At 42.1% G+C, this 18,047-nt stretch overlaps 2 protein-coding genes across 22 annotated transcripts in view; both read left to right on the plus strand.

The window, feature by feature from the left end:
• The window catches only part of SYNJ1 (synaptojanin 1), a 50,046-nt gene extending 40,381 nt beyond the window's left edge, over positions 1-9,665 (plus strand). For 12 of the 20 annotated variants that reach the window (XM_048293173.1, XM_048293163.1, XM_048293218.1 and 9 more), the window contains 5 exons: positions 225-263; positions 356-396; positions 3,154-3,262; positions 4,209-4,420; positions 7,553-9,665. In XM_048293173.1, coding sequence (XP_048149130.1) covers positions 225-263; positions 356-396; positions 3,154-3,262; positions 4,209-4,420; positions 7,553-8,404 — 1,253 coding nt within the window. In that variant the 3' untranslated portion in view covers positions 8,405-9,665. Of the gene's footprint in view, positions 1-224; positions 264-355; positions 397-3,153; positions 3,263-4,208; positions 4,421-6,014; positions 6,039-7,552 lie in introns of all 20 variants that reach the window. The other 8 variants (XM_048293292.1, XM_048293254.1, XM_048293281.1 and 5 more) reach the window with 3 other exon arrangements.
• Positions 9,666-10,713: 1,048 nt separating this feature from the next.
• On the plus strand, positions 10,714-17,651 carry CFAP298 (cilia and flagella associated protein 298). Of its 2 annotated transcripts, XM_048293315.1 has the most exons (7): positions 10,717-11,082; positions 12,194-12,361; positions 13,544-13,611; positions 15,116-15,274; positions 15,613-15,744; positions 17,068-17,163; positions 17,253-17,651. In XM_048293315.1, exons 1-7 carry the CDS (start codon positions 10,944-10,946, stop codon positions 17,361-17,363), a joined length of 873 nt encoding a protein of 290 aa, XP_048149272.1. In that variant the 5' UTR covers positions 10,717-10,943; the 3' UTR covers positions 17,364-17,651. The 2 variants fall into 2 exon arrangements, with proteins under 2 accessions (XP_048149279.1, XP_048149272.1); XM_048293322.1 differs by lacking the exon at positions 15,116-15,274 and having other exon boundaries at positions 10,714-11,082.
• The last annotated feature ends 396 nt before the right edge of the window (positions 17,652-18,047 follow it).

An 18,047-nucleotide genomic window follows, 5' to 3' on the forward strand; every position in this document is an offset into this window, starting at 1 on the left:
GGATGTGATTTGAATAATTTGTAATAAAAAGGGTCAGATGACTTCATGTGTGCCATGGGATAAGAGTGTGTTAGTGACAGCTGGTGGGTATGTAATAACTTTTGAAAAAATGACTGGTATCTCCTTGCTTCCATTCTCAGTAGTAGTAATGTGACATCGCCATCTAATACCCATTTGTGGCTTATCTAACACAGATAATCTACTTTTTTTTCCATGCTTCAAAGCACAAAAAAGCCCTGGACCACAAAGAAAAGATAACTTAGGTAATAAATACATGCTTTCTACTAATTATGATACAGACAGAAGTTGATTTTGAAATAAGTGCTAAGTCAGTAATCTCTACTATCTGTTACAGCTCGTAATCAGCCTCCACATTCAGCGAGTACAACCAGACCGGTAAGTATTGCTTTCAAGTAATTTTCCTGCTAAGTGTCTGCTCTTTATTACATCAAGTTGTCTGTAAGTCATAACAGACATTAGAAATCCGCTAAATTGGCTGGTCAGTTTACAGCTTCTATGAGTTAATTATCTCAGCAATTCCTGTCTATTCCTGTCTACGGGGGTAAAAAAGCAGCGCATATATATGTGTGTATGTATATATATATATATATATATATATACACACACACACTGGATGTAACTTGATTGTTTTGCACTCTGCAATCACATAATAGGCTCCCAGATACACATTTGACATCTCCTTTCAAATAACTGCGAAGTTACTCTTTGTATTGTACATTCTTACTGGTTGGTGTGATAAAATGCATTCTCTTCTGTGCTGGAACGTAATTTGTGATAGTAGTTAATTGCTTACAGGCCAGATAGATTACATAAGTGCTTGACATCTTATGATTACTTGGTGTGTTAGGGAATTTTGTACCGTGTGTTAAAGATTAATTCTCATAAAGGTCTTCGTGTAAAAATGAAACATTCAACTGTTTCAACATATATTAGTTCTGCATTTCATTCCTTTATTTGTGGAACTGAACTGAAGGAAGGGAATGAAGGAATTTATGGGCATTCAAATGCTTCACTCCATGCAGGGAATCAAGAGATGGAAGATATCTGCCTAATTTTTCTTAACAGTAGCAAGTAGGAGCCTTGTGAGAGGGAAGAGGAAAGTGTTTTAATAGGTACAGGTCTTCTTAAAGAATTACGGAGAAATGGGATTGTTTGGTGATAATTTTTTGACTTTGCAGCGTATTGCAGTATTGGAACTGCTGGAAACTACTGTTGAAAGTCTCCATTGAAATAAATTTTACTGATTGATTTGTCTTAAAGAGATTGATTCTCACAGTGAACAATTCATGATCTTGGCTCTTTTTTTATTTTCCCGGAAGTGTAAAATGGCCACCTCTAAAATTTGGATGAAGAAGAACTGGTGGATATATATAGGAAAGAATGTATTCATTTATCATGTGTGCTTCCCTTTTTTTCCATTTTTTTTCTCCTCATAATCTGGAGCTAGCACAGGATTTGCCATTTTTAAATCAGAAGAAAATCGGATGTACAGAAGAGTCTTCACCAGTGTCTTGGAACTGGCATAAGAGCAACATTTTTTTGTCCATATTATGAAAACAGAAAGTACAGAACAAACCAAAAAAGGCTCCAAAAACCCCAAACATAATAGAAGGCCTGAAAAAACATCTAAGATGCCTGAGCTCAACCCTTGTTTGGATTTCCTATCTAACATTCCAGGACTTGAAGGGAGCTACAAGAGAGATGGAGAGAGAGGAACTGTTTCCGAGGATCTGGAGTGCCAGGACAAGGGGGAATGGTTTCAAACTGACAGAGGGCAGGGCTAGATGGGATATAAGGAAGGAATTGTTCCCTGTGAGGGTGGGCAGGCCCTGGCACAGGGTACCCAGAGAAGCTGTGGCTGCCCCTGGATCCCTGGAAGTGTCCAAGGCCAGGTCGGATGGGGCTTGGAGCAGCCTGGGCTAGTGGAAGGTGTCCCTGCCTGTGGCAGGAACTGGATGGGTTTTAAGGTCCCTCCCAACTCTAACCACTCGTGGATTCTAGGAATGTTTCTTTCCTTTGTCTCAGGTAATTTCTGGGTTTCATTTCAAGAATTTCAGGACCAGGGACAGTAGCTGCAGTGGGTGCTGCTTCCCATTGAGGCATCCTGAGGGCTGATTGACACTTCCTTTCTTTCCTGTTCCTGTTTGATTTTTTTAATACATTTTGGTGTATAATCCAATCATCTTCCTGCCTACTATCAGAGTATTCAAAGAAATAACAAAACACATCTTGGCAATCTCAGACCAGACAGGAATTTCTGAGATCAGGTGGCTGAAAGAGTTTGGAACATTGGTGAATGGACTCAGCCAAGCATAAGGAATCGAACAATATACAAAGTCAGGGACACGTATCTAGTAAAACTAAGATCACAAATCACACCTTTTTTATAGTGGTAACGTTTCTTTGCTTGTTTCTAATTAATTTGTGCAATGGGATTTGATCTGAAAACCATTCCTAGAATGTCTTCTGGTACACAGCATTTTACAGGGAACAAATCTTACAAACTATCTCATCTTACAGTCTTTTTGCCCTTGAACTCTGGCATTTTTATCCCAGGGCCTTTTATTCAGCTTTCAGTGTGGTCTGTGTAATTTACTCTTCTTCAACTGTAATCTGGAATAGCTTCCTGTGTCTCTTTAAGTACTGATGTAGACTTTTAAATTTACGTTCTGAACGTATTAACTTTTCTTCCATCAACTTTAGGGAGACTTCAGCCTTCAGATGAGGCAGAATGTGTGTTTCATTAATAGTGCTTGTTGAGAAATAGGAGACCTCCAAATAAAGTAGTTGTTCTTGTTGGTTTTGTTGCTTACAACAATTCACAGACTTAGGTAAATTATCTTATTAATACTAGCAAAATAGTAACTGTTTCTAACATCGTTGCACAGGTAAGTATTTCTGTGAAGTTGAAAATGGTTGTAAAAATCCTTTGCTTTGAATTGAACCATCATCATGTTTTGAAAATACATTCTTTGTTTTTGCCTGTGCATAAAAAAATCGGTTCAGTAGCTGTTATCAAAGAATTTATTTTTCACAGAATCCTGATTATCCTGAATCATTTAGCAGTAGATGACTACAGATCCAAAGTAGAACTAAAATACTTTTTTTTTTTTTAACCAACTTTCCTGTCAGACTGTTCCTCCTCGAGCTGGAGTTATCAGCGCCCCACAAAGCCATGTCCGTCCCTCGGGGGCAAGGCCAGCACCTGAAACTCAGACCAAACCAGTCGAACCACCCAGGGGTAAGTTTCCTTTGGAAGTTAAATATAAATGTCACTATTCAGTCAAGAGCTACGGTCCGTGGTTTGAATGCTTTGTTTTCAACAGATGTCTCCACTTTTCACTAGAAATTGAGATTCTTGAGTGTAATAACATTTCACAGTTTGTGTTAAGCATCCAGAAGTATTGCAGACCCTTTCTAGATGCTGATCTCAAGATCACATGAGATCTTGACCCACAGATTTCATGGTAGCAGAGAAACTCTGCAAAGATGGTTTTGGTCTGAGCATGCTGGTGTGTGCCATTGTGGCTATTGATGACCAGACTCTCTATGCACTGGTTGTTCTGTACTCGTAAGATTTGGAATAGCTTTTATATCTGACTCTCAAAGCAGCTTCCTAAACTTACAGTTTAAAAAAACCCTTTATCTTTATAAATACATAAATATACATTTTATAAAAGTGACTTCCAAAATACTTTTCGATACAACTGAAGTACATTTAGGAGTGACGTGGCTTCTGGTTCTCTGTTTTGTGTAAAATCACAGCATGGTTTGTGTTGGAAGGGACCTTGAAGATAATTTAATTCCAAGCCCCTGCCTGTGGGCAGGGACACTTTCCACTATCCCAGCTTGCAGCAAGCCCCATCCATCCTGGCCTTTGACACTTCCAGGGTTCCAGGAGCAGCCACAGCTTTACTGGGCAACCTGTGCCAGGGCCGCCCCACCCTCACAGGGAAGAATTTCTTCCTTATATCCCATCTAACTCTGCCCTCTGCCAGCTTAAGCTTTAGTAACAATTTTTAATGGAGAGCTGCTGAGTTTTTGATGGTTTCCAGTCTCATTGCCATGAACACCTGCTGTTCTCACAGCCCCTTCCTCTGCAGTTCGCTCTGGTGCTTCTCCACCCTGCCATCCTTCAGATTTGTTACAATTAGTTACCCTGAAAATCACTGGACATGTACTTCCAGGCTCACCATTGCTTCCTGAACCGCTAAAGCCTCAGGCTGCTGGACCTGCTCAGCCCAGCGCTCCCGTGCTCAGGATGCAGGAGCCTCTGATCCCTGTGGCACCGCATCCGTCTCAGGCAAGTGCCCCACAAAGTCTGGAGCCCCCCCAGCCGCCGCCCCGTAGCCGCTCATCTCACAGTTTGCCTTCTGAACCTGCTCCTTCCCAGCAGCAAGTAAGTAAAAAAAAAAAAACCCTCATAGATACATTCTTTCACTGTGTAAATTAACACAGCTTGTACTGGATGCTGCAGACTTGTGAGGAACCCCTGAAGCAAACACAGAAACAAAAACAAGGGTCCAAAGATGGGATTCAATGGTTGTGGGGCCCTAGGAGAGTACTAATTGCTTATGTATTGTCCATGAATAACATCTTAAATACTAAACATTGAATTAAGGATTTCTTATGATGGGCTTACAACTTATGGACAGCTCATTCATGAAGTTATGTTGTCATTTGGCAACTTTGAATGGAAAAACACTCAATCTAAAAAATTAAATTTTATAATGATATGTGCATGACAAGCTGTATAGTAAGTAGCTAGCACAGGTTTTAAATAGTTACTGCATGATATGGTGCTTTATGTTGGTGATCATTCATTATTTATCACTGTATGATAAATAAATGAATAAATTAAATCAATATATTAATAAATACTTAAGAGAAATAGAATTCTCCCCATTCCCCAGTGTCAGTTAAAATATAGAAACCTATCCAAATAATGTGAAAAATTCATACAGCAACATTAACATTGTGTTCTCTGGGACCATTTAGACTGTTAAAATAAAAAAACACCAATTTTTTCTAGGAAAAGCCATAGTTTCTTACTACTGCTTAAAAATGCAGATGCAGGTTTTCAGTGCTGCTCGGGTTTTTCCTTATGCCCACGTCTGTAGCCATTTTTTGCTACAGCAGTTAATGCCTATTTTGTACCACAGGGAAGCAGCCAAATTCAGTCCTTAGTGAGCTGATTTTTGAATTCAAATTGAAAAAAATCTTTAAATGCTTTTCCTTTCTTTCTCCTGAACCTCTTTCTTTGCCTGTAAACTGCTTTTCATTTTGGAAACTTAGACAAAAAGATGCAGTTTTCTGAGGAAAGGTCTTTAAAGAAATACAAGGTCTTTTGAGAGGTAGTGAATTCCAAGCCCATCCTTCTGTGCAAATCTTGATTGTGATATTGAAGAACCTAAATCTCTCCTTATAAAAATAATTGCTTGTACAGTGTGAATATTCAGGACTCTGTTTGCATCCATACATTGAAAAAGAGAATTAGTTATTGTAAATAGATTGTCTTTATTGTAAAGAAAGCAGATTCTAGTTTTTCATAGAATGAGAAGCATTATGGCTTTTTCGGCTCGCAAAACTGTTACTATAGATGAGGGCTTATACCAACACAGTTCCCAGAATGAGAGCTATGGGCCTTTTCATGTTAATAGATTACTAGAATGAGACCATGCCTGCTCAGATCCTTTTAATTCGTCTCCAAAAAGTAGCACAATCAGCTGCACAATGAATGTCTGTATGGAAATATCATTAGAATGGACTTGAGTTGGTTTTCTTTATGACCCTTAATGGCCAAGCTTACAGTAGAATGCAACAGAAATTGAAAATTTAGTGTAGTGTGTGTAGTAAATACTTGTGGTTTGTATTCATAGCTCAAAACATGGCTTTGTGAAAACTTCTGAAAGTATTTTTAACATGAGGTTGCTTTGTTTCTTGGATTTTCTTCCTAACTTTCTTTCCTTTGATGTCTGTTTCTCTTTCACAAGCAGGAGCAACCGTCAGGGTAACAGGTATCTGACTATTTACCAATCTTGTATGTGGTCTCCCATCTATTCAAGCAGAAAAGATGTATGAATGATGTTTTCATACATCTGCAGTCCCATCCCTGTTAAAAACCACCTGTCTGCATTCATGGATTGACTGTCATACCATAGTTTGCTTTTTCCTTTCATAATGGGTTTAAAAATGAGACTGCATTTATTAGTGCCAGAGAAGCTATTTTGCATCATCATCTTTTGTGAAACAATTGGACCCTCACCTATGTTGCTTACTGCTTACTCAGTGCTGAACCTCCTGGTCTCGGTCTGTTTGGGGAAAAAAAGATCAGCGTTGGCAATAAATGTCCTCTTTAAAGCAAATAAATCCTGATGCTATTGCACTGTCAAAATATTTTTCAAACTAAACCCCATATTTCACATTTCTCAGGGAACAGAGAACTTACTATGACCCAAAGTAAAATAAACTGTTACAATTTTAAAAGCATTTGGTTCCAGAATTACTCAGAACAAATTTTTACTTAGAATAAGGAGCAATTTGGATTCATAGTTTCTTTGGGATCTTGTGCTTTTAAATGGCCACAGAGTTTAACCAGCTGGTGCCAGGCTGCATTTGATTTCTATTGCTTCTACAGTTCAATTTTTCACATTTTCCCTTAAAGTTACTCAATGCCTTTGTTTTAATATTATTTTGCAAAAGGCTTCAACTATAGACGGCTAGTTCAACTGTTTGGGTATATTAAGTTTATCTGTTGAAATCATAAAATCTTCTTGTAACATTTGAATTCTTAGTAGCTGTTTTAACTTCGGCTTAATTCATTTGATAAGGGGAAGTTCCAAACTCTATTCTGTCGGTGTGCATACTGAACAAAGTAGGTACTCCCCACCTTTTTGGACAGTTCATACGAGGTAAAAAAGTTGCATTGTTGTTTGAAGCAATGTATAAAAACCGGAATGTTTTGGTTTTAAAAGCTGAGAAATTCTGTGGAGAAAATGATCTTCTCCAAGGGTAACTTGTTATTTTAAATGTGAAACCAGTGATTGTCCCTTTCCATGCCAAGAAGTACTGGAGATGCCTACGGATGCCTGTCTACATAGAAATGTCTGACTGCATATTCTAATAACACTAATGTTTCCTTTCATTGTGGTGCTTTAATGCTGCTTGTAACATCAGTATGATAAATTCCCAAACAATGTAACCTGGAGCTTTTCATTTCTTAGTTGTGCTGGGCTATCCCTTGTTTACTCTACAGTAGCATTTCCCGAACATTTTCTTACCCAACTTTCACTTAGTGTTTTTTGCTAGGATTGTGACCTGCAGGAAGCAGGTTCCAGCTGCATCAGCTGCTGAGGGGAGGAAGTGGTGTTTAACAGCTTACAGGCTTTTTGTTAGGCAGGGGGTTCAGGCTGTTGTTTCTGTTCTAGTTAAAGCAAAATTGGGTTTAAGCTTCAGCTGACGAGTGAGAATGGGGGAGATAGGAATAACCCAGAACCAGCTGTGATTCCTGAGCACGTTGTTTCCTTTGCAGCTGAATCCCAACGGGACATGCATCACTAACCCTGAACCCCAGCTCAACAGTGACCCTTTTGAAGACCTGTCATTACAGCTGCTCGTGTCCAAGATGCAGACGTCTGTCCGAACATCACCTGCTCCAACCTTAAACCAGAAGGAGTTGATACAGTTGCCTTCAGCAACACAAAGAAGTGCTGATAATTCGAAAACTGTAAATTGCATGCCAGCAATGCCTCCTCTTCCAACCTTTCGCTCATCCCAGGAGCATCAGCACAGCTCTCCAAATCCCTTTATTACTGGGCTGAACTGCTCAAATCCATTCACTGAAAGAACTCCTAACGCTGGGAACCCCTTTAGGACAGAAACGCGGGAGTCTGGGATAACCTCACAGGTACTGGTAGGACCTGCTGCTTCCCACCCATTCCCTTCTCTGCCCCCCCCCAGCTGTAACACAAGCAAGCCTGTATTTCCTGTAGATGCAACTGAAAACACATTTTGCTTGCGAAGTAAATCTTTCAAGGTAGAAAACATACAGCCCAAAGGGTGGGTGACATTTGACGAGGATGAGAACTTCAACATGAAGCTAAAGCCATCTGCAAGTGTCCCGGATTTTAAGCGACTCGGCTCCGGGAAATCAGCTGGATGCCCAAGTTTGCTGGGAACTGAACAGAAGACTTTCCTTGGTTCGGACTTTAACTTTGATGGTGACTGGAATAAAAGTTCTACTGATTGCTTCTGTACAATGCCAGCAAGAAAACCACCTGCACCCCCTGTACCATCCAGAGCAACCAGCAACAGGTCCCCCGCAGATCCCTTCCCCTCCCCGGCACCCAAGGTGTCACCAACTCATGATTTTACAGAAAGATAGATGGTCAGAGATACATGAGGTAATATTTGTTGCTACATTTATCCAGTAGAATAATTGGGCATTTGAGATTATTCTGTGTGCAATAATTAATTGTAAAATGCACTGAAACTTAACTCTGCTCATAAAAAGCCACTTCTGCTTGTGTATAAATTTTGAATGTGTATATATGGTGGAGCACAAAAAATTGTCTGAAGTTTATTAAAATCCCGATGTAATAGTATTTGAATACACAAAAAGAGATGGGTGAGCTACTGTCTCACTAAAATCTGTCAATCCTGGACATAGATTTTGCTTAGGGAGCTCTTTCATTTCTGTTCCCCTTTGTGGAATTTCACAAGAAGAGGCTCCCTACTGGTAGCCTCCCCCCTCCCTTTTGACTGTTTTGTTAGTTGATATTTATAAGTATTTACCAAAGAGCTGCCAAAGTTTATTGAGATTTGAATGTTGACAAGTATTGTTTAGAAGCTGTTTAATTTATAACAGAGGCTATGGATATTTGTGAAGCTTATATTTGAATTTGAGGCACAACAAAAATAGTTTACTTTCAGAATAGAAACAAAACTTTGCATATTAATATATTAAATTACTCTCCTGCGTCAGTACATTTCAGTTATTAAATCCTATTGTGACATACACTCACTAGCACTAATTCAGAATAATTGTTCCATATCATCCATTTATTCATTACTATTTTAACTATACTTCTTTTTTTTTTCCACAAATTGGAAACAGCTGATACAGCAAGCTTTTCCTCAACCTCTGGAAAAAAAATCCCCTTGGCTTCTGAGATACAAAGCAGTATTTACCAGTTGCAGCCTATGTAGCGTGCCAGCCAGGGGGTGAAACAACACGCTTGGATTGTATTTAGAGTAGTGAAACACCCCAGGGCAGCACGCTTTTTACATCCTCAAATGCTCTCACAGTATGATCCATGAAATAATCCACTATTCCTTCGGACAGCCCCTGGTCAGCCATGAGCTGCAGCCGCCTAGAGGAGTGACAGTGAGTTTTCTATTGCGCTTTTTTCCGTTCAGGTCATTCAAGTTGTACATTTGGAACAGCAGTGGTACTACTTGTGCTTCAGTGTGTGAGTTACCTTGTTTTATGCTGTTGCTGCAAACATCTGTGTGGTTGATGTTTTGGTATATTCTTACATTAGCAAACCAAATTTGGGGGGGAACTTTTGCTAGTGGGAGTCACGTGATCAATATGTTGTCAAATATTTAATTGCAGTGATTAAAAACTATCTGTCTGAACTGTACCTGGTGTGCGGCACCTCTGCACTTCACAGGACTGTGGGGACCACGGGGAATGCTCCAGAATTCCAGCACCTGTATAAATATACATATATATATATATATATATGAGCTGTAGTAAGGCGCTGCCGTGTGTTGACGGGGGCAACGAGCAACAGTAAACGCTGTGAAAACACAGAGGATGGAGGTGGGACCCACTCCCCACATGTCCCTGGACTCTGTTCCCGGTGTTCCCTGTCCCGGTCCCACTCACCTGTCCATGGCTGTTTCCCCTGGGACACCCAGGTATGCGTGAAATATTCCTGCCCTTATGATCCCGGTGGTTCCTCTCTCTCTGTGCCCCTGTGTTACCAAATCCTCTAAAATGTTCAGGATAAATAAAGCCCTCTAAGACCATCTTTTTAGTGTCAGCGAGTCAGGCATTACTTTACTCTTGGCCAGGGGATGTGTGGCTGACAAAATTCCAGCCTCCACACAGACCCTGATACAGAACTTTTGCGCTTACTGATACGTTTTAGTAAACAAAGACGTTAATGTTTATTGGTTCTAAATTACATAATTATCTTTCATTCCTTAGTAATCTGTCCTTTAATGGTTACTGATTTCTCACTTCTATTTTTAGTCTTCTTCTATATTTCCCTTTAGTAGGGAATTTCCAATGCTGAGTCTTTATCTGGTAGTTTCTGCAGTGTCCTTGTGATCCATAAATTCTGCTTTCTAGATGTCCAACCTCACCACTCCCTCTTTCTCCCCCGGGCTTTGTTCATGGGAGCATATCAGAGTTAGTTTCTCGAAACTGAATGTTTCAGTACTTTTGCCAAGCTGTTCCCACAAAAATAGCTTATGACAATTTTTCTAAATGCTGGCTGAGAGCAATTTAAGAATAGTCCACTATTTATAATTTATATACGTATAGGTGACGATTAATTAAAATAATTAATTTAAAAGGCAATTAAACTCCTTAACTGCAATTATTGAGACGTTCTCGTGTTTCCAACACCGGGCGCGGCGCGCGAGCTCTTCAAGCGGCTCCCGTGCCCTCACGGGGTGGCCGGAAGCGGAAGCGGCCGCGGGACCGGCGGAGGCGCCGTTGCGGTGGCGGCGTCTCCGGAGTGGCCCGGCGGATCCCGAAGGATCCTGGTGCTGCCGGCGGGGGCGGCAGCGGCCCCACCGCGCTCTCAGGGCGTCCCGAAGCGCCGGGCGCGGCCGGTCCCCGCGCTCCCTCCGTGCCTCCGGTATCCAGGGACTCGGCTCCGTTGCTGAGGGGCCGCCCCGCCCCGGCCATGGTGCGGCTGCATGTGAAGCGCGGCGGCGAGAGCCAGTTTCTTCTGGAGACGCCGGGCAGCGCCCGCCTGGCCGAGCTGGCGCCGCTCGCCGCCCGCATCCACAACGGGCGGCTGAAGGTGCAGCGCCTGTGCTCAGGTACCGCTGGGGGCCGCGCGGGGCGGGAACGGCCCTCAGGCGCCGCCCGGGCAGCGGGAACGCGCCGCCTCCCCACTTAATGGGGCCGTGATCGCACAGTGCCACCGCGTGTGAATTCCCGCCTTTGGTATTTTAGTGAGGGCACTGCACAGCGCTGAAAATTCTCTCGCTGTGTGTGTGCCGGCAGCGGCTGCTTAAGTCACGGAATCGCGGAATGGTTTGGACTGGGAGGGACCTGAAAGCTCATGCAGTCCCACCCCCTGCCGTGGACAGGGACATCTTCCACTATCCCAGGTTGCTCCAGGCCCCATCCAACCTGAACTTGGACGCTTCCAGGGTTCCAGGGGCAGCCACAGCTTTTCTGGGCAACCTGTGCCAGGGCCTCCCCACCCTCACAGGGAAGAATTTCTTCCTGATATCCGATCTAACCCTGCCCTCTGTCAGTTTGAAGCCGTTCCCCCTTGTCCTGTCACTCCAGACCCCTGTCCAAAGTCCTCCTTCAGGGCACTGTGAAGTGCTCCCTTATGACCAGCAGTCCCCCAACAGGTGTGTGAGGTTATATTGGCCACCACATGCATCCCCTGACATGCAGTGGAGTCTGTGATGTGTCTGAATTAGCGCTGAGTTCACTTCCGAGGCAGCTTTGAAAAACCTTTCCTGCCCCACCGTAGGGCTGTCAGAGCAGAGATTCCTGTCAGGTGAGCCTGACCTGGGGCTGCAGTTGACCCACACCTGCTGTGCACCAGCCACAGTGTTTGTGGGGTGTCTGAGGCCATACTGAGGCTGCTCTGAAATTTAAAAAATCTGACTAGGGAAATACCAAAAAGAAAAGGTTTATGGCCAGAAAGTACCATGCAGGTTTGCGTCCCTGCAAGTGTCATTTGTTATGTTGTTTTACGGGTATGTGAAATGTATAAATTTCAACATTATTACAGCATCCGTATCTATATATATATGTGTTTATAGCCCTCATTATTTATTCCCTGTACTTACTTGTTGAAAAACTAAAAGCTAGGGGCACAGTTTACCTGCATGTACATCATGTGAAAGCCTTTTGGAAATGGACTATAGTAACAGAGACTTTTAATCTTGTTCTCTAAACACTCTAAAGAGATGGAGGAGCTAGCAGAGCATGGTATTTCCTTGCCATACAATATGCAAGGACTGGCAGATGAGCAGATCGAAGAGCTGAAGTTAAAGGATGAGTGGGCAGAGAAGTGTGTCCCAAGCGGTGGAAGCGTCTTCAGGAAGGATGAAATGGGGCGAAGAAATGGATTTGGTAAGTCAAATGTAAATGCTTGCTTCTCTCCCTTCAGACGCAGATAATCCATAATATAATAGGGAACAACAAATCCCTAATTCTGGAATAGGATAGCCAAACTAATGGTTAAACACACAGGAATTCTGTCTTGGGTTACAGCCTGGGGTAATGCTGATTTACAAGCCTAAAGAGCAGTATCTCTCTTCAGCACATAAACAATCACCAGGAGCAAGTTTGACTGTTCCAGTTTAGTTTACTCTCCCGATTTGTAAATGTACACTTCAGAACTGGTTTTCTCCGGAGACTCCAAGATACATTAACAAGTTGTTTTTCTAATATTTCTTTTTTCTCATTGCCTGGGACTCAGATTCACTGAACATGTGTTTGTAAGTGGGAGGACAGCCTTATGATATTGACAAAGTTGGAGTATTGAACAGTATGTATATGTAAGCCAAACCAAGTACTGTCAAATGATGCACTTAAGTGGGACATAGGCTGGGAATGAGTATGCTTTAGCAGTATTTTTGTTTTTGAGGACAGGCTTGTTATATCAACTAAAACAGGTAACTGTGCTATGAAATGTACAGTGAATTTGCAAAACTGTCTGTGCTATTAGATTGAGATTTTAATTAGAACAAAACACAACTGCAAGCTGTTATGCCCACTTCAAGCACGTCCGCTAGTACAGTCCACAACAGGCCAGCAAGGAAGGAGCCTTGGTTTATGTTTTGGAGGGTATGGGATTATGTTTGTTGCTTTCTACTTAGTACCTTTGTCCCAAATGAAGTTCCAGGTCATAGAACCATGGAATCACAGGATGGTTTGGGTTGGAAAGGACCGTAAAGCTCATCCTGTTCCAGTCCGCTGCCATGGGCAAGGACGCTTCCCACTAGACCACACTGCTCCAAGGCCTGTCCAGCCTGGCCTTGGACACTTCCAGGGGTCCAGGGGCAAATACCAGTCACATGTCTTTGGGGAAAAGTGAGTTTATTTGTCCTGTGAAAAATACTGCTTGTTTCTTAAGTTAGTAAGAAGTACAGGAATGAACTATCCAACTGGCAAATAGGCTGTAGCTTGGTGGTGTTTCTCCTGCTTTACGATTTCATACTGTTTCATTTGCTCACACTGGGGTCTGGACAGGTTGTGTGCTTGGTTTCTTGGCAGTAAGTGTAAACTATGAAATATGTCTCTTACTTTTAGCTCCAAATGAAAAAATGCAGCAAGTTATAAAGAAGACAGTAGAGGAAGCCAAGGCATTAATCTCTAAGGTAAGTTTCCTCAAGTGGTGTGTGGGGCTTTCCTAAAAAGTGCTGTGGAGCTGGGCATCTTAAATGAAACCAGACTTTTCAGTGCAAGGACTGACAGTTGTTGCGAAATGCCGTGAAGTGAATAGCATAATAAAATCTGACATTTTGGTTAATGATTTTCTTCGAGGCTTTTGGTGAGTGGTTCGACAGGTTAAGGAATCAGATACTAAACTCCAAGGGAATGCTGGCAGCCGAGCCTGTGTGGAATGATTAAAGCACGTTCACCCAAAGAACGCATCCACGCAATTTGCTATTGATGTGTTCTTTGGGTGAATGCTTGTCATGCTTTCTGGTGAAAAATTAACCACATTCTGTGCTGTTCTTGGAGTTCATGAAGTCTTTTGACTTTTATGTGCAATTAATTGAAAAATGTGTTCTAATCTCTTAGATTATCACAGAATCACAGATGATTTGGTTTGGAAGGGGCTTGAAAGGTCATTCAGTCCCACCCCATTGCCATGGTTAGGGATGCCTTCCACTAGACCAGGTTGCTCAGAGCTCAATCCAGCCTGGCCTTGAACACTTCCAGGGATGGGGCAGGGATTAGGCCTTGGTTTGGCAAGCACTTGGACTCATGCTCAGTCCTGCTGAGTGTGTGCGTTCGAAGACAAGCACAAGGTTTGCCCTGATGGCATGGTGCTCTCAGGTATTCAAATTCACATTACCAGATCTGTAGGTGCTCTGTGTTGTGTTTCAGCTTTTGTAGGACTTTGCAACACAAATTTAGTAATTTGTGAATGGAGTTAAGGATAGTTTGGGAAGTGGTTTATTTGGTTCACCACTTGATAAAGACAAAAGAGAAGAAATGTGCCTGTGTATTTGAGGTTGCACTGGCCAGTTAGCCAGATCAAGAACGTCCACAAGGAGGCAACATTCCCTTACCCTAGTACTTAAGAAACTCTTAAATCTGTTGGGAAGAACTTAATTTCTTCTCTTCCAGATGTCATGTTTCTTCTTTATCTCTGCAGTAGGATTTAGAATGATCTAAAGTACTTGGTCTTACACGTCTCTGCATGAGCTGTGCAATTTGCCAAGCTCTACACTTCTGCTCATGTGTGCTTTACTTTTTTCTCAAGTTTTAAGCCCCTTCTCTATCCCTCACTTTAATTCTGCTGGCTTGAATCATGTTCATGAGTCACAAGTGCTTGGAGCCAAAGCATTCCTGTCTGTTATCTGTGGTCATATGTGTCCTGGTTTGAGTCCTGTGTCCCACAGGCCGTTGTCTCCTGCACAATTTAGTGAAGATCTCCCTTTTTTGTTTCCTCCCCCATCCCATGTATGCAGGTGAAACAGAGGCGCCAAAGGTGAGAGATGTATTCCAATGAGGAAATTTGCACTCCTAATATCTTTGTGCAGCCTGTTAGCTCTGCTCAGATAGCCCATCACTGAACCTTTGAACTAGGCACAGAGCAAAGTCTTTCTGCAGGTTTGTTTGTATTGCCAATGATCCTTGTCTGTATTTCAGAAACAAGTTCAGGCCAATGTGTGTGTTAATATGGAGATGGTGAAAGATGCGTTGGAGCAGCTCCGAGGGGCTGTGATGATTGTGTATCCAATGGGATTGCCTCCACATGATCCAATTAGGATGGAGTTTGAAGATAAAGAAGACTTGTCAGGAACTCATGTATGCAGTGATGTATTCCCTTTATATGTAGTCCCTGGGTTAAACATGGGCTATGCTGTTCTTCTTCTTATCAGTGAAGGTTGTTTTCACCTCCAGTATGGAGAATTTGTTGCCCAAGGTGTTTCTATTAGATCAAGATTGAATGGAATATAAATAAAAATGCCATAGATGAGTATGAGGAGAAGGACGTAGAAGTAGAGTGTAAAATTACACTTCATGTAAGGAATTCCAGAAAGACTTTTTTTTTTTTCCCCAGAAAAAAAAAAAAATTCCGGTTTTGGAAAAAAAAAGCAAGAAACAACACTCCCCAACTCTTCACCTTATTTATTTTGTCACAGGCTGGAACCGAAGTTATAAAAGAATCGGAAGCACAGCTGTGGTGGGCAGGAAAGCAGTTGGAAGAAACAAAGTTGCTCTCTGACTATGTAGGCAAAAATGAGAAAACAACCATCATTGTCAAGATCCAGAAAGTGAGTATTGCTCGGAGATTTCTCTACAAGTTCCTCACCCTTGGTTATCTGTTCTCTGTGGGAGAGAACTATCCCTAGGAGTGTAAAATGGATTAGATTAGTTCCAGCTTGAGCATCTTAAAACTGTATATCTATTTTATGGTTTGAATGGATTATACTCTTGAGGTTTTTCTTCAGTAATTCTTTAGCCTGTCAGTTATGTACTATAGTTGGTTGCTACTTCTTGCTCCATAGTGTTTTTGTCAAGTACAAAGAGGTATTTAAAGAATAGATGAAATACAAACTGAAAAGTTTTATGGCCAATCTTGCCACCTGCAGGTTCTGCAGTGCATCCCTGAGAAGGGGGTAAGTCAGGTGATTTATGTGTTTGTCACTTAGAAGATCAGAATTGCTTTCTCTTTCCTCTCAGGGTCACTGGAAAATGGTGTGGCATCTCAGTAGCCACTGAAGTCTAGGGTCCCAGGAATGTTGTCTGTTTAATTAGCTGAAGGACCTGCTCAAAGAATGTGGTGCAGTATAGGAGTTTGTCTCTGCCTAAACTGCCTCAGACCCTGTTCGTTCTTGAGAGCATTCACTATGTCCATGCAAGATGCTGTGTTTGCAGTTGCTGACAGCAGGTGTTTTCTGCTTGGTCCATCATTTCTTCCAGGAGTACAGTAGCCTGGATAAGCAATTTCCTTTTATATGTAGTGGTTTGTAACTCCCTTACTTCCCTGCCTTACTGAGTGCTAAGCCATCCTGTGTCTGTATTAGCAGGGGTGCTAAAGATGCGGGCATATCCTGAGATGTCTAGAGTGACATTAAAACAGATGTATTATGTCTTTTAGAGTGGAAACTTAAGTAAAATAGACTCAATCCTGTTGGCATCTTCCACTGATGCCCACAAAATGATTCAGATTTCACAGCATGATTCAGATACAGAGATGAAAAAATAAACCTCACTTGAAAAAATAACCCTTACTTCCCTGTAAGGATAGTGAGGCTCTGGCACGGGTTGCCCAGAGCAGCTGTGGCTGCCCCTGGATCCCTGGAAGTGTCCAAGGCCAGGTTGGACAGGGCTTGGAGCAACCTGGGCTAGTGGAAAGCGTCCCTGCCCATGGCAGGGGCTTGGAATTAAAATATCTTCAAGGTCCCTTCCAACCCAAACCATTCTGGGATTCTATGAATGCAGAAGCAGTTTCTCAGCATTTATTTTCCTGTCCTGAGGGACCTTATTAAATTTGACAATCCAGTTGTCTGAAGAAAGGTTTTTGATGTCTCTGTGTAGCAGCTTCTCCTTTGTATCACAAATGCCATCGGCAACATTTACAATTTCTCTTCCAGAAAGGACAAGGAGCTCCAGGGCGGGAGCCTGTGATCAGTCATGAGGAGCAAAAAGAGATGATGCTCTACTACTACAGGAAGCAGGAGGAGCTGAAGGTAAGTGTTCTTTTGGAGCCTGAGAGCTGAGCTGCTCCGATAGAGCTCAGGCTGCGTCCCTCACCGCCTCCCTCCCCTCTCTGCCACAGAAACTGGAGGAGGAGGACGACGACTCGTTTCTAAATGCTGAGTGGGCAGACAACCATGCTCTGAAAAGGCAATTTCACGGTGTCAAAGACATCAAATGGGGTCCAAGATGAAGCTCTGCAAACCCCTTCTTAAGCTGCTCAGTTGATGCTCTTGTTTGCAGCAAGGACCTGTTTTGTGTGTGGTAGATTCTTCTGACAGCAGCTGAAGTTTTCACTTCTGTGGCCTTAGGTGCTCAATAAATGTTCATATTTCTCTGTGACTGCAGCAGCACTTCTCTCTGCAAAGAATTCAACCAATTCTCTTGAAGTTTGGTATTTTATTAGAAACTTGTAATTTGGATATGGAAGTGTCAATCTATTTCATAGATAATAGGTCTAGTAAATATGCACTGGAATGTTTGGTGTTGTTCTGTGGTCTTTATACTCTCTTCTCATTCTTACTGTTAGATGGTGTTCTCTGGAGAAGGTAATTTATTTTATAGGAGATGAGCTTCCCCCAACTAATCCAGGGAGAATGAAGGTTTTTTTATGTGCTTGTTCACATTTCGACATAGCTGTTTCCAAACCATCGTTTTGAAATGAGGTAGCCTCTTAATAATTGTTTAAAGGAAGTGTTTTTGTATAAACACGAGTAACATCCTTGTGGACTGCTTCATTTTCATTATTTGCGTTTAGTTTTTATTGCTGGTATATAGAGGTTGACAGAAATTTGTATACAAAAGTAAGCATCATTTGCAGGTAGATTGAATAAATAAACCCAAGTTTAATAGGACCCGATCTCTAAGATGGAAGTAA

This window comes from Corvus hawaiiensis, chromosome 2 (assembly GCF_020740725.1).
Source record: "Corvus hawaiiensis isolate bCorHaw1 chromosome 2, bCorHaw1.pri.cur, whole genome shotgun sequence".
NCBI classification, from domain to species: Eukaryota; Metazoa; Chordata; class Aves; order Passeriformes; family Corvidae; genus Corvus; species Corvus hawaiiensis.

Excerpts from the sequence above, each read along its gene's own strand:
- CFAP298 (XM_048293315.1), top strand. The coding sequence starts at position 10,944 with ATGGTGCGGCTGCATGTGAAGCGCGGCGGCGAGAGCCAGTTTCTTCTG. Across the intron at positions 11,083-12,193 it reads GGTGCAGCGCCTGTGCTCAG|AGATGGAGGAGCTAGCAGAG; the intron begins GTACCGCTGGGG and ends AACACTCTAAAG. Across the intron at positions 17,164-17,252 it reads GGAAGCAGGAGGAGCTGAAG|AAACTGGAGGAGGAGGACGA; the intron begins GTAAGTGTTCTT and ends TCTCTGCCACAG.